This window comes from Brugia malayi (genome assembly GCF_000002995.4).
Source record: "Brugia malayi strain FR3 genome assembly, contig: Bm_v4_Chr3_scaffold_001, whole genome shotgun sequence".
NCBI lineage: Eukaryota > Metazoa > Nematoda > Chromadorea > Rhabditida > Onchocercidae > Brugia > Brugia malayi.
Window position 1 is genome coordinate 3,649,164 of NW_025062477.1, and position 18,827 is coordinate 3,667,990.

The 18,827-nt window shown below is 32.1% G+C and overlaps 5 protein-coding genes across 7 annotated transcripts; 4 read left to right on the top strand and 1 right to left on the bottom strand.

Moving 5' to 3' along the window:
- Positions 1–554: 554 nt before the first annotated feature.
- On the top strand, positions 555–3,154 carry Bma-csn-2 (COP9 signalosome complex subunit 2, putative; the record flags this gene model as incomplete). Its single annotated transcript, XM_001895854.2, has 9 exons — positions 555–593; positions 706–900; positions 1,048–1,221; positions 1,406–1,525; positions 1,674–1,848; positions 1,931–2,078; positions 2,194–2,401; positions 2,489–2,673; positions 3,082–3,154. The coding sequence occupies 9 exons, from the start codon at positions 555–557 to the stop codon at positions 3,152–3,154; spliced, it is 1,317 nt and encodes a 438-aa protein (XP_001895889.1).
- A 770-nt stretch (positions 3,155–3,924) lies between these two features.
- Positions 3,925–5,238, top strand: Bma-tli-1 (C2 domain containing protein; the record flags this gene model as incomplete). Of its 2 annotated transcripts, XM_001895855.2 has the most annotated exons (5): positions 3,925–4,002; positions 4,341–4,487; positions 4,602–4,847; positions 4,944–5,051; positions 5,185–5,238. In XM_001895855.2, the coding sequence occupies 5 exons, from the start codon at positions 3,925–3,927 to the stop codon at positions 5,236–5,238; spliced, it is 633 nt and encodes a 210-aa protein (XP_001895890.1). The 2 variants fall into 2 exon arrangements, with proteins under 2 accessions (XP_001895890.1, XP_042935816.1); XM_043079882.1 differs by lacking the exons at positions 3,925–4,002; positions 4,341–4,487 and having other exon boundaries at positions 4,698–4,847.
- A 1,919-nt stretch (positions 5,239–7,157) lies between these two features.
- On the top strand, positions 7,158–9,507 carry Bma-ubc-25 (ubiquitin-conjugating enzyme E2Q, putative; the record flags this gene model as incomplete). The annotated part of the gene is made up of 9 exons (XM_001895856.1): positions 7,158–7,235; positions 7,316–7,399; positions 7,586–7,774; positions 8,115–8,210; positions 8,299–8,452; positions 8,527–8,587; positions 8,665–8,766; positions 8,990–9,155; positions 9,385–9,507. The coding sequence occupies 9 exons, from the start codon at positions 7,158–7,160 to the stop codon at positions 9,505–9,507; spliced, it is 1,053 nt and encodes a 350-aa protein (XP_001895891.1).
- Positions 9,508–10,899: 1,392 nt separating this feature from the next.
- Positions 10,900–13,901, top strand: Bma-fce-1 (Peptidase family M48 containing protein; the record flags this gene model as incomplete). Its single annotated transcript, XM_001895857.2, has 10 exons — positions 10,900–10,968; positions 11,349–11,495; positions 11,616–11,696; positions 11,886–12,002; positions 12,277–12,429; positions 12,507–12,648; positions 12,743–12,873; positions 13,056–13,205; positions 13,333–13,497; positions 13,704–13,901. The coding sequence occupies 10 exons, from the start codon at positions 10,900–10,902 to the stop codon at positions 13,899–13,901; spliced, it is 1,353 nt and encodes a 450-aa protein (XP_001895892.1).
- A 571-nt stretch (positions 13,902–14,472) lies between these two features.
- On the bottom strand, positions 14,473–17,008 carry Bma-ssb-1 (La domain containing protein; the record flags this gene model as incomplete). 2 transcript variants are annotated; one of them, XM_001895858.2, is made up of 8 exons in its annotated part: positions 14,473–14,583; positions 14,740–15,012; positions 15,169–15,342; positions 15,456–15,534; positions 15,675–15,889; positions 16,194–16,396; positions 16,610–16,679; positions 16,796–17,008. In XM_001895858.2, the coding sequence occupies 8 exons, from the start codon at positions 17,006–17,008 to the stop codon at positions 14,473–14,475; spliced, it is 1,338 nt and encodes a 445-aa protein (XP_001895893.1). The 2 variants fall into 2 exon arrangements, with proteins under 2 accessions (XP_001895893.1, XP_042935817.1); XM_043079883.1 differs by having other exon boundaries at positions 16,796–16,855.
- Positions 17,009–18,827: the final 1,819 nt, after the last annotated feature.

The following is an 18,827-nucleotide window of genomic DNA, read 5'->3' on the forward strand; positions in this document are numbered from 1 at the left end:
CTGTATAATATCAAAGAAGTAAGAAAAACTTTACTCGTTGAAACTTATAATTTCTTGAATTTTAAATTAATTCATTAATTCAGTCACAGAGTTATTGCTTTTTGATTGGTATTTTTGGATTAATGCATACCTTTCTGATTAGCTTACTGAAACTATGAAAAAGTTCTTTTGAAAAAAAAAAATAAGGAAAATAGAAGCGTTGCAATCGGTTATAAACAAACATTGAGCATAGATAGATTTTCTCACTTATTGAACATAGGAAATGGAAAAGATCTATTAAATGCCACCTGCTAATGTCAATTATATATTCTGCACCAAATTGTTACCTTACATTTTAGTGATTGATATAGCAATTGAGTCAATTCAGCAGCTAGTTAAGAGAGAAACGAGAATGATAGACGCTTCTTCCATTCCACACCCTTTTTTTTAAAAAATATAAAAATAAACGGGTGAGACATAACTGTTGCACAGTGGGTATGGAAAGGAGTGATATGATGTGGTGGCCAACAAAGTGTCAGTTATTAGCTGCTTGAGTGAGAGGTGAAAGGTCAGCGATGGACGATGATTTTATGGATGATCAAGATTATGGCTTGGTATGTATCTTACAATTTAACTTCATTTTATTCAGTTAATAAAATACAAGAAGATATATTGAAGATAAGTGAAAAGAGAATTCAGTCTCAATTTTAAGTTAATTCGTTGCAGGAATATTCAGATGATTCAGCCAGTGAACCGGATGTCGACTTGGAAAATCAGTATTATAACGCAAAAGCGTTAAAAGCTGAGAAGGAATTTGATAGTGCTTTGAAAACTTTCAAACATGTATTGGAGCTAGAAAGTGAAAAAGGAGAATGGGGTTTCAAAGCTCTCAAACAAATGGTCAAGATAACATTTGCTGCCGTAAGTTCATCTTTTCTAGTGTGTATGTTGATATTTCACTGCAAATAAGGATGAAACATCATCTTACAAGTAACTTCTCAGGACTAGAAATTATTTGTGGGATTTTTTTAGAATGAACTTTATGTTTGAAACACTCGTGTATTGTAGAATCGTTATGATGAAATGTTGAAGTATTATCGACAGTTACTTACTTACATTAAGTCAGCCGTTACGAAGAACTATTCAGAAAAGTCAATAAATTCAATTTTGGACTACATTTCGACATCAAAACAAATGGATTTGTTGCAAATATTTTACGAAACAACATTGGATGCATTAAAGGTAAAGGTCTTCTGGTTCCATTGTTCTATCTTTGGGATTCAGTTAAAGTAGTAGGCTATTATTTTCACTGTATTGCATTGTGTGGATAGTGTTCTTTTAGTAAACAATTAGTAGTGAGAATCTTTAAATTATGTGTTTTGTTTATGATCTCACTGTTTACCCCTGTTTCACATTATTTGTTTAGGATGCTAAGAATGAACGATTATGGTTCAAGACGAACACAAAGCTTGGAAAGTTGTATTTTGATCAAAAAGAATTTGGAAAGCTGGAGAAAATTATCAAACAGTTGAGAAATTCTTGTAAGGTGAGAGGTTTCTAGTGTGATTATGTTTTTCTTTTATTGAAGCTTTACTATATCTCGCAAAACTACAATTTTTGAATGTAGTTTTGAATCATTTTCGGAAATATTGCAACCAGAAAGTGGTCGTGAGTGAAAACAATTGTCATTTCAGAATGAACTCGGCGAAGAAGATCAGAAAAAGGGTACCCAGTTGCTTGAAATTTACGCCCTTGAAATTCAGATGTATACGGAACAGAAGAATAATAAAGCTCTGAAGGCACTCTACGAGCAAAGTTTGCATGTGAAAAGTGCAATACCACATCCACTTATTATGGGGGTCATTCGCGGTTTGTTTTATTCTCTTATCGTATTCTCACTTACATTCATATATTTCTTAAAAACTACTACATCTTAATTTTTTTTTTCTAGAATGTGGTGGAAAAATGCATCTACGAGAAAAGCAATTTGAAAAAGCCCATACCGATTTCTTCGAAGCTTTTAAAAATTATGATGAAAGTGGATCGGAGCGAAGAATTGCATGCTTGAAATATTTGGTGCTTGCAAATATGCTAATCAAGTAGGTCTCCGAGAGTGGATTTATGATTACTACTTTTAAAACATTATTAGCTACACATCCAAAAAAATATATTCGCTTATAATACATTTTTGATAAGTGATTGTTTTGTTTTTAGATCTGGAATAAATCCATTTGACAGTCAAGAAGCAAAACCGTTCCGCAATGATCCTGAAATAGTTGCAATGAATCAGCTTGTGAGTGCGTACCAAGACAATAACTTGATGCAGTTTGAGAGTATTCTTGAAGAAAATCGTGATGCCATTATGGCTGACCCATTCATTCGCGAGCATATTGAAGAGCTGCTCACCAACATTCGTTCGCAGGTTCTGTCATTACTTTTCACATTTTTGCAATGTACAGTGCGTTTAAGCAATTCATCGAATCTAACTGGATTCATTTCTAAGTTGCAGGTATTAATAGGCCTTTGTGTGCCATACTCTCGAATTTACTTGTCGTTTCTTGCCGAAGAACTTCGTGTTAAAGTGGAAGAGGTTGTGGTACTTCTTGCAGATTTGATTCTCGATGGTGCATTGAATGCAAAGATTGATGAAATTAATGGTGTTTTAATATCCGAATCAACAAATAAAGCAACACGGTATTTTTGTTTTATTCACATATTTGATAATAATTAGATGGTTCCGTACTTACTGAGTTTCGTTAAAGTACTTGTCTGAATTAGCTACGTAGCTCAAAACATTTTAGAATCAATTATCCAGTTCAAGCTCTGTGTCATATATATAGTTTGAACTAGGGAGAAAAGAAGTGGGAAGTGTAGAGAAATATTAATTTAAAATAGTCAATAAAATAAGGCAGAAAATCTGCTTCATCGAAATGGAATTCACTGAACTGCCATATTCTATGAGGCACAAATTCTGTTTCACTACCTGAGCACAAAGAACATGCTTACTACCAGTTAATACTGTATGATTTGCTGGTTTTGATTCATTTCCAAAGTTAAGTTTTGCAAAATCTTCAATGTCATTGTGTTATTGAGATCTTTTAGGTGCGCAGCGATTGCAAAATGCGCGAAACAGTTATCTTCACTTCACCTTTCAATTGTAGACAGGTGCTCATAACACTAACCTCAGTGAATCTTGCATTTACTTCCGTGATTGGGCTTCACTTGTGTTTCTGGCGTAATTCAACTGTATTTTCTTGAAGGACTGCATCTGATCTGCTTTGTTACGAGTGTTTCGCAGTTACTTATTTAGAATTCTTATTTTTTACATTTCACTTTGCTCATGATTGTATAATTGTTTGGTATATAAATTACGAAAAAATCCTTACCATTGGTTTGGTTCAACTTTCATGTTTTTTTTTTTTTTTTTTTTTTTTTCTACACCGCTTGTTAATAAATGATTATGCTGAAATGATTCAACGTTTGTAAAGGAAATGTCCACTATGTTTCAACTCAATATTTTTAATGTTTTGTCTTTCCTTTCTCATCTTATTTCCACTATTACCATACATTAATTATCTCAACGTCTTCTTCAGTAATTCAACTTTCACCCCAAAGGGTGAATGGGCCGTTCCTGGAAGTAGGTGCAATACCGGAACATTCCCTAAGTAATGCCTTCTTTTAAATACTATTAAAAATTTTGAAAAGTGGGGTAGAAATGCATCTCTCCTAGGTCCGTGAAGTTGTGCTTAAGAATTTGGATGCACAACCTTTTTGGCCTTCTGTTTTGTGAGCTTTTGTTTTCACAGCTTGTAATTTGCTGTGTGGAAAGAATGTGGATTAAAGAGGTCAGTGCAGAATTGTCAGATTTTTTTTTTCCGTATTAGGAACTGGATTGCTCGTTCGAAGCTTTCTAATCTAAAAACTGCGTTTTCAGTAATTCAGGAAATGGCTTCTTCATCTGCTGCATCCAACTCGTCGTCAGTAAATCCCATGCGGATTTCTGCGGCTGAGCGACGAAAGAAGGTCATTATATGATAGACTAATGCTTAAGAATGTACAAATATGTATATTTAACAAAAGACCACGAAAATTTGCATAAAGTCTTCCTTTTCCTCTTTCTTTTTTTTTCGATAGTGTGTTACACAGTGTAACTTGTTAATTTTTTTTTTCTCTCTCAAAGTTTTCCAAGATTTTCACTTCCCACTTTCCAAGCGATTATTTTTGCTCGGATAAGTTTCATTTTCTTTTTGTTGCTTTTTATAACATAAATGATAGTATTGTCCATGTATTTATAAATTGTTCTAGATAAGCACGATTTCGGAAATATGATAAATATAAGGAATAAGAAAGTTAAATTATAGGTTTTTTTGGGTCAATTACCAGATGATTTCTTGCGTATAACTACTCCATCGCCAGTTTCAGTTCAAAGGCAACAACAGCAGTCTGTGGTTCCTGTCTATATTACGGATCCTAATTTGGTTACTCAGCAATCTCTTTTGCAAGCACAGGTAACAAATTTGTTGTTTATAAGTTATATTCACTTATCAGCACTTTTTTAATAATATATTATTGAGAGGAGCAGAATGGCTTTTTGCTTCAGATATTTCGAAGTATCTTTTTAGCAGGCATTCTACAGCTTTGTACCTCCGAATACACGTGGTCGTCTTTCGATAACAGTCGTGAGTGCGAAGCTTGTAAAAAATTATGGTTTGGTGCGGATGGATCCTTACTGCTGTGTGCGAGTAGGGAATGCCGTTTTTGAAACACCAAAGGATACAAATGGTGGTAAAACACCGAAGTGGAATCGTATCATCAACTCCTATTTGCCATTTGGTGTTGAATCATTTTATCTTCAAATTTTTGATGAAGTTAGCATTTCTTTTTTATTCTTCGTATTTCAGATGCATTATCTATTCCCACTTTTTCAGTTTTTTCATTTATTCTTCAAACAATTTATTTTGAAGAAAGCATTCACTGCTGATGAATGCATTGCTTGGGCACATATAATACTTCCAAATGGTATATTCTGCGGTGAGATAATCGATGACTGGTATCAACTTTCTGGACAACAGGTAATTAGACAAATTTTCACGAAATTTTTGCTATTCGAAAATCTCTTCAATTTTAAAAGAAAGAAGTCAGTTATATTTTAGGCAAAAAAACTTAAGAAATAATTGACTTATGTACTGGTTTTTGCTCATTTAGGGTGAAGGCAAAGAAGGTGTCATAAATCTTATAACATCATTTACACCAGTTTAATCGACAGAATCGCAGAATAATACAACCACCTCAAACTCAACGACAAGGCGGTAGAATTTCATATCACATAAAATACGGGGTGTACATTTTCTTTGTTTAAAGATCACTACAGTATTGGATTTAAAGTTGTCTTTAAATCATTATCATTACAATGCACTGGAATAAATACTAATGAAAGAATGAGTCAAATAATCATCATTTAATGTTTTACAGCAACTAGTAGTGTTATGTAGAGAGCGGTGTTATTCCCAACAGTGAAAATGAATGACATCAGATGTATCCTTGAACAAAAGCTAGATAGCAAAACATCGCTGTTAGTATTTGAAATGAACGATCAGTATTAATCGAGTAATGTTTATGTACCTCCTTATGTTGTATTTTGTTGTTCAGGGAATTCGGGAATAGACTACACTGTCGGTTAAGGGAATATCTCCTAGTGTTTTCGTTGTTGCTTTCTGAAATAGGAACATGCATTGAAAAGGAGCCTTTCATACTAGCCAAAAACCTTTTTCATTCATGCAGTAAATAGAAAGACATTTGTTTTGAAGGAAGAATTGATTTTATCGTTTCACAATTTCTTGTAGATGTTTGTGAGTGGAGAACGAATAATAATTTTCCAATACAGGATTGAAAGGTACCAGTTTTATTGCATAATAAGATATAACAAAAGAAAGATTTTGTTTTAGAGATTTTCAATACTGCAAAAATATCTCACTGATGAATTTAACGTAATTTCAAGTGTCACTTACTTGTTTTCTAGTAATACAATCCATACATTATTTCTGGGTTCAATTACAATGCAATTCAACAAAAAATGGGGCAATAAAATAGTAAGAATAATGGCAAAATGGTATCTCATTTCGAGTAGTCAGTCCGATCACTAACACCGAACATATTGCATATGAGCTTTTCGAGCTGTTTATCCGTAATACATTTTCCTGAATTGAATTACACTACTCATGCAGATGTCGAATTCACTCTTTTCCTGAATTTGTCGAATTTTTCCTGACTATATAAGGCGTATGCTCTGCTTTGCGCATACTTTGCTCCTATTAATTATATCAACTGAATGTGAGTGATTTAGCCAGCGTTCACAGGAATTTCACGTCCGGAAAATAAGTTACCGGAGGCTATTTTCATTGCGGCCCGTATCCGTTTAAATAGGGCCGTGAAATGGATGTTTACGAGTTCCGATTTGTTCCGAAGGTATCGTAAATAGATGATGAGGAAGAGGTGGTGTGAAGGGTTATTTGTGTTTGATTGGGATGTTATTCTTTGATCTCTCTAGGTTGACTGTTATTGACAGAGCTTTGATGAATTAAATGACGTAAGTTAATTTTTAAGGGAATAGGAAGGCTTATTCGGGAATTCACACATACACGCCAAAGTTATCACTATTCTACAAAAAGTAATCTTTAAGTAGGAGTTGTAATTTAAAATTTAATATAGGGATTATTGTTTAATGATTATATGGCGAAATAGGGAAGAAATTTTTGCATATATCTTTCTCCTATCAAACAAAATATGACTATGAAGCGGATGTAAATTGGTCGAGAGTTTGACCTCTCTGGTCGAGAGTTCGACCTCTTTGTATATATGCTGAAGTTTGATTGACTCCATATCCTAATTGTGGGTAATAAACTGATGGAAATGTTATATTAGCTTGAGTCAAGCTAATATAACATTGAGTCAAAGTAATCAGTAGCAAAAGGAAAGAACTACTATGGGTGGTTTGATCTACTACTATTTCAGTTATGGGTCATTTGGCACCTGGTGGGTTACATTGAATTAACAGTCGATTTGATGTTCGGCTACATAATATACTCAGTTATTTTATAGCGTTTCATGTTTACAGAATAAATAATTCGATAAAAAATTGAAACAACAGGAGTTTGGCACTGGTGGCCCTACTAGACAAAATGGCTTGCCTTCAAAAACTAAGACAAGATGTTGCAATGCTAGAATCTCTGTTTCCAAAAGAACACGAACGTTTTCAGGTCGGTGAAATTTAACGCTGAAAAAAATATGAAGAGACATGCTTTTTTGCTAAAAACTTTTTATGTTTCTTTCATTTCAGGTACTTTCAGCATCAGTTGATGAGATTACAGTTCAGTTTATTAACCCTCAGAATAAACCAATCGTCGTCACAGCTAACGTTCTAGTAAGACTATGCATTTTGTATAAAGACTGATTAAAATTGTTATAAAAATTACTCATATATACTAACAAGTGTGAAATAAAAAGATTTTTCTAGCTGGTACCATTTGCATTATAATTTCTCTAAATTCTATAACTTTCATAAAAATTCGATCACTTATAAGATCGTTATTGGAGAACATTATTGCAGGAAAATTATCCACACGTTGCACCTATCTGGTTTAGTGAGTGTGATGATTCAACAGTTACAGCGATTTTGCAGTCACTTACTGAAGCAGAAGCACCATGTTACATTTTACTACAAACGCATGAACTTGTTTCACGCTTATGTTCCTACTATAATGTTACTATACCTACTGAATTGATCTCTATTGGCCCTGTAAGTTTTTGCTTTTTTTAGCTATCTTAAAATTTCGGAGATATGTGCCTATTTCTATATGCTTCTTTAGGTTAATCTTAATATATGTAAATTACATGAGAACCAAATAAACGATAGTGTACTGAAATGATTCAATTTGTAATGGAAATTTTTCAAATGATGCATTTATATTTAGATCTTTAGCGTTACTCTTTCTCTCAGAAAGATATATGATTCTTGCCCCCAGAAAGTAGAAATTACTGCCCAGAAAAATCAAAAAGTCCTTTTATCATTCTCTTAACAAATGCAAATATTTTGCTAATATAATTTTAGAGATATGCGGATTTTGGGTTATTTATAGGTTGGAGATGAAAGGGATGAAGGAATGGAGAGTGACGATGATTATATTTTAATGGAGGAAGAAACAACGTCACGTAAAGATGCCGGAGATGAAGAAGTATCCCATGCTTTCTTTTTCTATTCATAATATTCATAATTTGCTACTATCTGAATCGATATCATATATCATCCAATCATAATTTCAGGATTTGTCAGCAGAACAGAAAGCAATATTTGCGAGACTTAACCATGTACAGCGTGAGCAACATTTGACGGGAGCTGCAGCAGGTTCTGTGACAGCTACTGATAGACTAATGAAAGAACTGAAAGATATATATCGTTCGGATCATTTCAAGAACGGTGAATTTTTGGGATGCTTTTTTAAAATGTATTTTTATTTTTTCAAATATTTCAACTTTTCATTTTCATTTTAGGTGTATATTCGGTAGAGCTAGTAATGGATAGCCTTTATGAATGGCACGTGAAATTAAAAAAGTAAGTTCGTAATTTGCTGATTTACCCAATTTAATTTCGATGAATGTTTCTATTCTGCGAAATATTCTTCATTGAAGGGTGGATCCGGATAGCAGTTTAGCACACGACATGAAAGTGATGATAACGAAAGAAGCACAGGATTATATTTTATTTCATTTCCTGTTCAAGGATACATTTCCGTTCGTTATATGGCTCTATTTATAAGTGTGAAAATAATTTTATAACATATTTGTATCATAAGTTTTCTGATTAGATTTTACAATCGATTTCTGTACTAGCAAATATTACGTATCAATTGCATAACTTAGGTTGTACAGATCAAATTTAAGCGATTTCCTGCTAGGGATAGATAGCCTTGTTTGAATCTATGATAATGTTAAATTGGTTTACGTCGTGTTCCAGTTTCGAACCGCCATTTGTACGCTTAGTTTCTCCAACAATTACGAATGGATTTGTTTTGGGAGGTGGTGCTATCTGCATGGAACTTCTAACAAGGCAAGGGTGGTCAAGTGCTTATAGTATCGAATCTTTGATCTTACAAATTGCCGCTACTTTAGTAAAAGGAAAGGTCTGTCTCCTTACTTCTATATTGATAGAACAAATTAAAATGATGAAAAAATGAAAGTACTGCGGTTTGTTAAAATCTTTTTTAGTATGTCTGCGTGGAAACAAATTTTTTATATATCTAAATTGAATTGTGTTTTATTATCTGGAGAGCTGTTTTGTAAGGAAGGTGTTGTGAGATTTTTTTGAGAATTTTTTAGCAACATCAATTGTCCTAGTTGCTTAATTTACAGGCGCGCATCAATTTCTCAGTTAAAGGGCAGTATACTTTAGCGCGAGCGCAACATGCATTCTCATTGCTTGTGCAGACTCATGCAAAATCGGGATGGTTTACACCTCCTCAGGCAGATGGTTGATGAAATATAGCTAAAGTAATTGAATTCTAGTACCGGCAATCAATCATTCAAGCGCCATCTCTTACTGACTTATCTGTTTATTACAATTCGCTCTTTCATTGCTAGTACTTTTTTTTTTTTTTCCTTTTTGTGTATTATTTGTATGTTTCCCATCTTAAATGTTATTTGATATTTGATAGAATTTTTTTTAATATATCGTGTGTGTAGTGTGAGATTTTCTATTTTTTTTAAAAAAAAACCTCGCATTTTTCTTGTGAAATTTCTTTTCTAAACTGTATATTATATGCACCCATTAGTTAATTTATTTTAAAAAAGTAGGTAAATTATGTTTGTTCAGTGTGAACTTCAACACGTCTTAAAATCTTAATCTAAATGAATCAGTATACATATACTGATTCATTTAGATTAAGATTGGTTTTATTTCGTGACATACTATATCGCCAAATAAGAAAACATTTTTTTGGTTGATTATTTCACTGCGAATACTGTAGTTCTGTATACATACTGAGTCTATTAGTTTAGTTTAGGATGGCTCTATAATGAAAGTTCTACTGCTTTAAACGGTGTGATTTGATTGTGTTACAAATTATACTTTTATTTGCATATTGTATTGTATTTTTAATATCTATTTCTCTATTTGCTATAAAAAAAAATGTATTCCCTATTCACTTTATGCAGAAAATTGTTAGTAGAATAGAGGAATAGGGGATACAAGTTGCATTCAGGTCTTGGATAATCGAAGCTGCGATATAGTTCAATTTAATTGTTTTTTGGTTTATTGATTTAAGGATTTGTTTGTCGGTGCTCTCAGTGTTGCTTAAAAGCTGAATTTTTTTCTTTGGCAAAATAGAAGTAACTTAATCTGTCCAGTGTCGTGAAATTATAATTCATTTTATGAGAAATCATGAAATATTTTGCAGTATAAGATATAGATTCCTCTTCTCATTTCTCAACTGTCATTTATTTGTGTAATATGAATAAAATCAGAATGGCTCATTGTCTTCTTTTTTTTTGCTCATTTTGTGATACAGCAAATATCATTGATATATGGTTTCACTTAATTTAAGGATTGTTTGTCAAAGTGCAAAGTTTTTGGTCATTTATATTTCATTTTTTAGACGGAATAGAGTTTCAGTTAGTGCTTTTGTTTCAGTTTCCTTCTTTTTTTTTATTATTTGATGTGTGTGAGGCCTTGTCAACTGAAATGTGATGAAAGTGGTTTAGATCGTAACCGCAAAATAGATTTGTGGTCTATTTAATTTGGTGATAGCTGGGATTTTCAACTTTGTCTTTGGTAAAAAGTTGTTGCTTGAATAAGAAATATCATAGTTGGAGTTGCAGAAGTATTCTTCGGGAAATGTTCTGTTGTTTTATGGTATAACAAAGTTCGAAATGTTTTGGTTGATCATATTTATCACATGGTCAATATTCTTTTGGGATTTCTATCTTTCTATACGACAGGTAAGTTCCGGAATTTTTCGTCTAGTATTTCGAAAATTGTTAGTGGGTTGGCAAGATGGTTAAGCCATTAATTCCTTCTCTCCCTGTCGATCATTTCAAGTATTCTGAGAGAATTGAAAATTAAAGGAATGTTCCGCATAGTTCTACATATAAAAAAATCGAGATCGGAATAGATAATGATCAATTATACATATCAAGTGTCATAGAAGATAGCAGTGAAAGTCCATTAGTACAATGTTTGATGAGTCTGTAGTAAAATAAATTGTTTATTTTGTATTATGGTTAAAACTACTTAACTTAATCCAGAGTAGCAGCAAATTATCATTGTGTAGAATGGATAATGTTACACGACTTACTTATATAATAAAAAAAGTTTACAGTATCGTGTCCATCGTGATGCAGTGAAAAGGCCAGATGAAGTGAGCGAAATAATGAGTGAAGAAGAATATCGAAAAGCTCGGATATATAGACTTGACAAACATCACTTTTCTTTCGTCTACTCTATATATTCGCAGCTAGAGTTAATGGTAGATTGCATTTTCCTTTTTCAATCATTTGACTTAAGACATTTTTGTTAGGATAAGAATAAAATGCTTGATTTTGTTCTTTGAGCTGCTTTTTGTTGCTTTCAACTTGAGAAATTTTAGGTTATTCTGATATTCTATTTACCTCAAATTTTATGGAGCAAAAGTGGAAATTTCAATCTGAGATTTGGGTTTACAAGCGAAGTAAGTTCTTTGACACATGTGACAATAATTTTTCATTTTTCTACTTGTAAAGAAAGAAGAAAAGAGTTGTTAGAATATGTGTACTTTATTCGATTAAGTATACTACTACTCGAAAATCAATTGGATTATTGCTAATAGTTCATGAATTTATGTTAGAAAGATTTAAAGAACAAAAATTAAACCTTCCAGATTGCACAGACAATAACCTTTATATCATTAGTATCAATTATCGAATGTCTAATGAGTATACCATGGCAGCTTTACGATACATTCGTAATTGAGGAGAAGCACGGGTTTAATAAACAGGTCATTTTTATATAATTGAAACTTTTAGTAGATTGAAAATTTTATAAAAAAGGTTGAGCGGTTTTTTTTTTTTTGATAAAAAATGATGTGACTGTAATGCACATATTTTCAATTTAAGAGGAGAAGGAGTAAATAAGAAGAACTGTTCATGCAGTTAGTAAGTATGGATTTTGAATTATGTTTCAGAATGCTGAACAAAAGGTTCACAGTGTAAGTGAGCATCTATTTATTTAAGTGACAAATTAAAGATTTTATATGAACAGGGAATTTGCAGACATTGGGTTTTTTCCTAAAAGATAAAACTAAAAAGACGATAATATCATTATTCTTAATGGCACCGATAGTAGCTGCAATTGTCTATATTGTGGAACGTGGAGGACCATATTTCTTCCTTTATATTTGGATTTTCCTCTCAGTTGTCATTTTTGTATGTTTTTTTTTTCTTTGAATAAAAAGTTACGGTAACTATTTCATTTAATAGTAATTTTATGTTTGAAATTTCAGCTTTTGATGACGGTTTATCCTGAATTCATAGCGCCTTTATTCGACAAATATGTTCCACTTCCTGAGAGTGAACTGAAACAAAAAATCGAGAAACTTGCTAGAAGTCTAAATTTCCCACTGAAGAAGTTACTCGTTGTATATGGTAAAGTTGTTGAGGAAATTTGAATTCTTTATTTTTTTTTTCGCTAAATTTCGTATAATTGCGAGATTCTCGGGCAAAAATTTTTATGTTTCAGGTTCAAAACGATCAGCACATAGTAACGCTTATTTGTACGGTTTCTGGAATAATAAACGTATCGTACTTTATGACACGCTATTTGGTGAAGAAATGAGAGCAAAATTAAAGGAAACTGCTTGCTTCCCTACAGTTAGTTGTCATATTTATTGAAATATTGTTTATCCAACTTAATATTATTCAAGAAAATTAAACTAGCAAGTATATGAATTGCTGTCGTAGAAGGCAAATTATCTCGCAATACTTTCAGTCTAGGAGTCATTCATTTTAAAAACGCTAATAAATAAATTTAATAGCTTGATAATTTTAATCAGGAAAATGAGGAGAAAAGCTATGATAAGGGCGATGAGGAAATAAAGGAACGCAAATTAGGTATGCAAGACGATGAAGTTTTAGCCGTGCTAGGCCATGAATTTGGACATTGGGCTTTATGGCATGCAGTTATCCAGCTCTTCTTTGCTGAGGTAATTTTTATTGGATTTGAAATTTAATGATGTAGTGGGTAAAAAGAAACGCTATGTCAAAAGGGGATTTTCTTGTTTTTTAGTGATTTGAGTTTTACGAAAGTTTTGATTTTCCAATAATGTTTAGATAAATTTGTTGCTGCTACTTGCTATATTTGCGAAGTTCTATCAATCTACTTCACTTTTCCATGCATTTGGTTTCTATGATTCAAAACCAATAATTATCGGATTTATGATCGTTTTCCAGTACATCACAGCTCCTTATAATGAATTGTTCTCATTTCTAGCGACGGTTCGTCTTTGAAAATTGCCTTTATAATTTTATTTAATTGATTAGTCGCGGGTACTGTAGCCCCAAAAAGGCAACCTAAATTTGACAGTGTTTTTTCTTAATTTTTTTTGTTGGGAATATGGTAACCATGTTTTATATCTTGTGTACTTAATTTAAAAAAAAAAAAAAAAAATTAGGTCGTTCTGTATTCATTCTTGCATTTATAGATAATGTCGAGACGTTTGGAATTTGCTGCGGACCATTTCTCAGAGAAACTTGGTTATGGATATGAATTGCGTAAAGCATTAATTAAACTTGGCAAGGATAACTTGGTTTTACCAATTGATGATCCGCTCTATTCGATGTTTAATCATTCACATCCACCAGTACTAGAACGAATTGCTGCACTCAAAAAAGTTAAATGAGTTTTCCTTTTTTTTTGCTTGTTAAGAAATATTTATGAATTGTACTTCCGGTTTCCACTTTCCCAGTCTCCACCTTAACTTTCAATATGTTGATTTTGTTATTGCATGAAAATAAAATGTATAAATATATATATGTTCTTAGTGACACGATATCTAGTAAATAAAACTCTCCATCCATATTACTACAATAAGTGTATCGGGAATAACTAATGGAACCTCCGTTTCGCTATCAGTTCTTTAATAAAGTTCGACACTGGAAAGTCCAAACCGAAATTTCAAGACAGTAGGAATACACAAGTTGACCCTTTCAAGTATTAATAGTATCACTAATCCTAGACGTCTTAAGAATGTAACATTTAGGTTTGCTAATATAATGAAACAAAATCGTCGAAAATATGTCAGAAAACATATGGAAGTGATAGATAGATGCTGCAATCTTCTGCTTAATAAACGGTACAAGCATGTTTTATTTTCATTAGAGATGATTAACATTAACAAATAACAAATGATCAAGAATGGATTCAGTAAAAAATGAGAAGAATCAATGGGTCAACAATACAACACAGGCCGATTAATCCGAATCTGCAAATACTGTTTTGGTAGCTTTCTTTTGCTCTTCATTTTCAGATATTGTTTTTCTCAATTTCTTCTCAGGTGTGTTATCAGCTTCCTCAGCTGATCTCTGTAAAAACCGCTATTAACGATGATTGTTATATAATTTGAAATAAGCTTACTTTTAAATCACTTATATCTATCACAAGATTCCAACTAAATCTCAATGGACATTCAGTAGTTGAATTAATGAATTTATAGCAAAAAATGCCTTCTGAATGTTTACCTTTTCGCCTCGTGTCACACCATTCCGTGGACCATTTCGCCCTCGACCACGACCTCGAACCTTAGTTCCTCGTCGATTTTTTGCTATCCGTGCTTGCTTATCAGCTTTCTTTTTGCTGAAGTTATTCCAGTATTCTTCTTCTTCCTCACCCTCAAGCACAGTTCCCTTAAGCTCATTCCCACCAAACATAACTTTTCCATCTTCTCCTTTTTCTGTTGCTACCTTCCAAGCAATAGCAGCACCGTTTTCTTCACCACCAAAACGAATTTGAGCCTTAAAAAAAAAAATAATTATCCGAATCAAGAAATTGCGACATTATAAATAAAATTATTTGTCAAGCAATTGCAACATTAACCTCCTCGAGCAAAAGACATTGTTATTCCATGCCAAGTAAAAGTAAAAGTAAAAGCAAAAAGTCAAATAATTTACCTTTTCATCTCCCTTTTCGTATACAACATACTGAACATCGCCGAACTGTTTGAAAAAATCTTTAAGTTTTGCGAGATCGCAGTCCTCTTTTGGAATATTCTCCACTGATAGCACCAGTCCTCTGACAAAATGTACCATCTCCAGATTTTTTTTGGTCTCTGCTTCGACAGCCTTCTAAAAATAAAAAGAAAAAATTAAGACAAGAAATTTTTGACCGAACGACTTACTCATGTAAATTAGGGAGCTAGAAACCATATGGCACATATACGATGCAATAATTTAGCAACCTTTTTAGCTTGTTTAGCAGCACGAGCAGCAAGTCGTTTTTCTTTCAGCTCCTTTTGCTTATTCGCCCAGTAATCATTCCTTAAAATACACATTAATATGCAGGAGACTAGCCGCGTTTTTTATATACTCTTAAAAATTGACTTATCAATAATTTCAGCAGAGAAGTTGTGTATATGTACAGAATTACACAGAAAACACTAATAGGATAAAAATCTTACTGCATCATTTTCAATAGTTCATTGCCATTGAACTGTTTCGTATCGCTGTTAACAAAAGCTTCTGCTATCTCTTGATTTTTATAAGTGACGAACACTGAGCCTTTGAAAGCTCTCTTTTCTGATTTTTCACGTCGCATCATTACATTTTCAACACTACCAAATTGCTTAACGAAATTTAAAATGTCATCCAATTTTGTGTCTCGCCCGAAGCCTTTCTGAAAAGAAGCATGTGGTATTCATGTGTTATTTCATTAAAGCAGTAGAATAAAACGCGATAAAGTTATCCAGGATTAAGATACAAGCTTTTATCCAATTTAAAATAATCTCATTATTATTCGTCCAAATCCAAACGACATAAATTGGTACCAATAGAATTAGGATGACACCCTTTTATAGCTCGCAGGTTGTGTGGGTGAATATAATACAAGAAATATAAAAACGGAAATCTTACCTTGTTATGATAATAGTTTGCAACACAAACATAGTTTACTGAAAAAAAAAAAAAAGAAAACAACTTACAATATATACAGTACGCCGTTTCACAACTTGCCAATATTCGAGCGAATTTTCTGGTAATGGTGCTTCAGGATTACGTCGTATTTTACTACCATCTTCAGATACCTGTATCAGCTTAGAAAGCTTCAAAGACTCTCCGATTATTTTGGGATCGGAAGAAATCTGTGCCAAGCGTTTAAATTTTAGCATTGTTGTAAGCTGGACCCCTAAATGCAAAAAAAAAAAAAAACATCTAGACAGAAATTCACTTCACCTTTAATATATTTCGATGTAGTTCAATTAAATATACTTCACGTTATTACCTGTCTTGAATTAAAAAAAAAAAAAAAGAATACTGTGTGTATAATACTATGACTTGTCAAAGTTAAGAAATATATATTTAGTTTTTGTAAGTCCATAGACGCAACAGAATTACTCACACCCGTCATCTTTCTTGATTTCTTCCTGTAGAAATCGATCTCGAGGTAAATTGATATCGCCAAAATAATACTGAAGTTAAAGATAATTACGGGATGAAATAAGTCCAAGAATATTCAATTTTAATTCATTTTTTCCTTATAAAACTACTGGTGTAATCTTGCTGTCAAAAATCTAAATCTACTTACTTCAACCTGTTCAATAATCTTCTGCTGAACATCCGTATTAGAACTGTTGTCAGCTACCATTTCTTTCAGATCTGTAACGTTATCGGAAGGTACAGTTACATCAGCATCACTGCTTTTCTCGCTATCTCCATTCTCATTTGTTATAGTTTTACTGCTAGCACTAGTAGTTAATTTTTCATTTTTCTGACTGTCAACTGCTTCTTGATCCTCCATAGAGATTAACTCTCCTCGAGATCCAAAAAAAAAAAAAGAAAAAAAAAAAACGTACAATGAAATGTACAACAAATCGCTTTGACACCAAAGTAAAATACTAAGTGCAAACAATGTGATTTAAATGAGCTAATTAAATAAATCGATCAATGAAATAATCTGATCAGTGAAAAAAACAAAAATGAATTATGCAAGATAAAAGTTATGGTTAAAGCAGAGTCAACATAGTACGAAATCATCTTTATAAACAGAAAAGTAGCGAATAAAATTGATCGGTGACCTATAACCTTAATTCCTAGACCACAATCCAAATAATTTACTTACAACTTACACAACCCTAAACCATCTCGCATCAGTCCAAAATAAAAATGTCAGACCAAGAAAAAAAATTGATATACCGAATGAAAGAAATCTTCTTTGGAGATCTAGAATATATAACAGCAGAATATTGCGCTTTTTGTTGTTACTAAGTGAGAATTAAAATTAATGAAGTTTATCAGTTCTTCTTGTATACAAACCTTGTAATTAACAACATTTTAGAGCTTTTAATTACCTTTTGACTAATGGTTTCATTTATGTTAGAAGTAAGTTAAACTAAGAAATGAAGTAAAAAGCTTTTAAGTGATATTAAAATTAATGAAATTTATCAGTTTTTCTTGTATACAAGTTAGGGCCTTTAATTATTTTCAATCAATCGTTTGACCAATTATGTAGTTACCTTAGCTTTTGGATGGCTGTTAGCAAATTACTTATGTTAGAAGTAAGTTAAACTAAGAAATGGAGTAAAAAGCTTTTTAGTAGAAAACAGAATACACCTTTAAAAAAGTGACTAATTAAAATATATATGGAAAAATGCAAAAGTGCGTGAGAGTGACACGTAAGCATATGTAATTGAGAATTTTCTAATAAGAGAGCAACAATTTGATCCCTAAGTAAGTAAGTAAGTAAGAAAAAAAAGTTAAAATTAAAGACTAATTATTTTCAAAGCATTGCACTATCGATTATGAGTGGCGCAATTTGCTAATAAATAATCATTAAACATAGTTTTTTAATTGTCATCGCTGTTCAATATTCAAATATTGTTAATTTAACCAAAGATAAGTAAGTAAGTAAGTAATTGATAAGGATGAAGTTGAAATTGAAATTAAAGTTGAAAAAGTGCTATCTTCAAAATCATTCAAACATAAATAATATATGTCTATAGATTCAATGGTAATTAATTCAGTTAAAAATGAATATATTTCATCATTCTTTTTCACAATAATTATTTTTACTAAAAAATTTAATTTTCTCTTTAAGGTATGCATACAATGAATGTCAAATGTGTATATCATAATTTTACAATATCTATTTTCAAATTTTTAATTTTAACAACAATTGCGCATAGCATTTTGCGCTTTCTGTATATTTTCATGATGAAAAAAAGAAAAGTATTTGATAAGAAAGCTATTGATAAGATAAGAAAAAATGCTATCTTCTCTTATGTTTATTAAAATGTATTTTTGAACAAATGAGTTGAAAATGTTAACGCTGCTTTGAAATAATCATTTCTACTAACACTTTTGCGCAGTCTTTTCTTCCTGCTCTGATCAACAGGTGTTCAGAGATTGACAGGTATTCAGAGATATGAAAAGAATCTTATCAGTAACTGCGTCAATTGAGGATGGTACAGTTACATTGCTGATCTGTTTTATATATTTCCATGATCTGTTGATATATTTCCATGATCTATTGATATATTCCCATGACCTATTGATATATTTGCATGACCTATTGATATATTCCGATAAAGTTCATTAAATCGTGCTACGAATTACCTTTT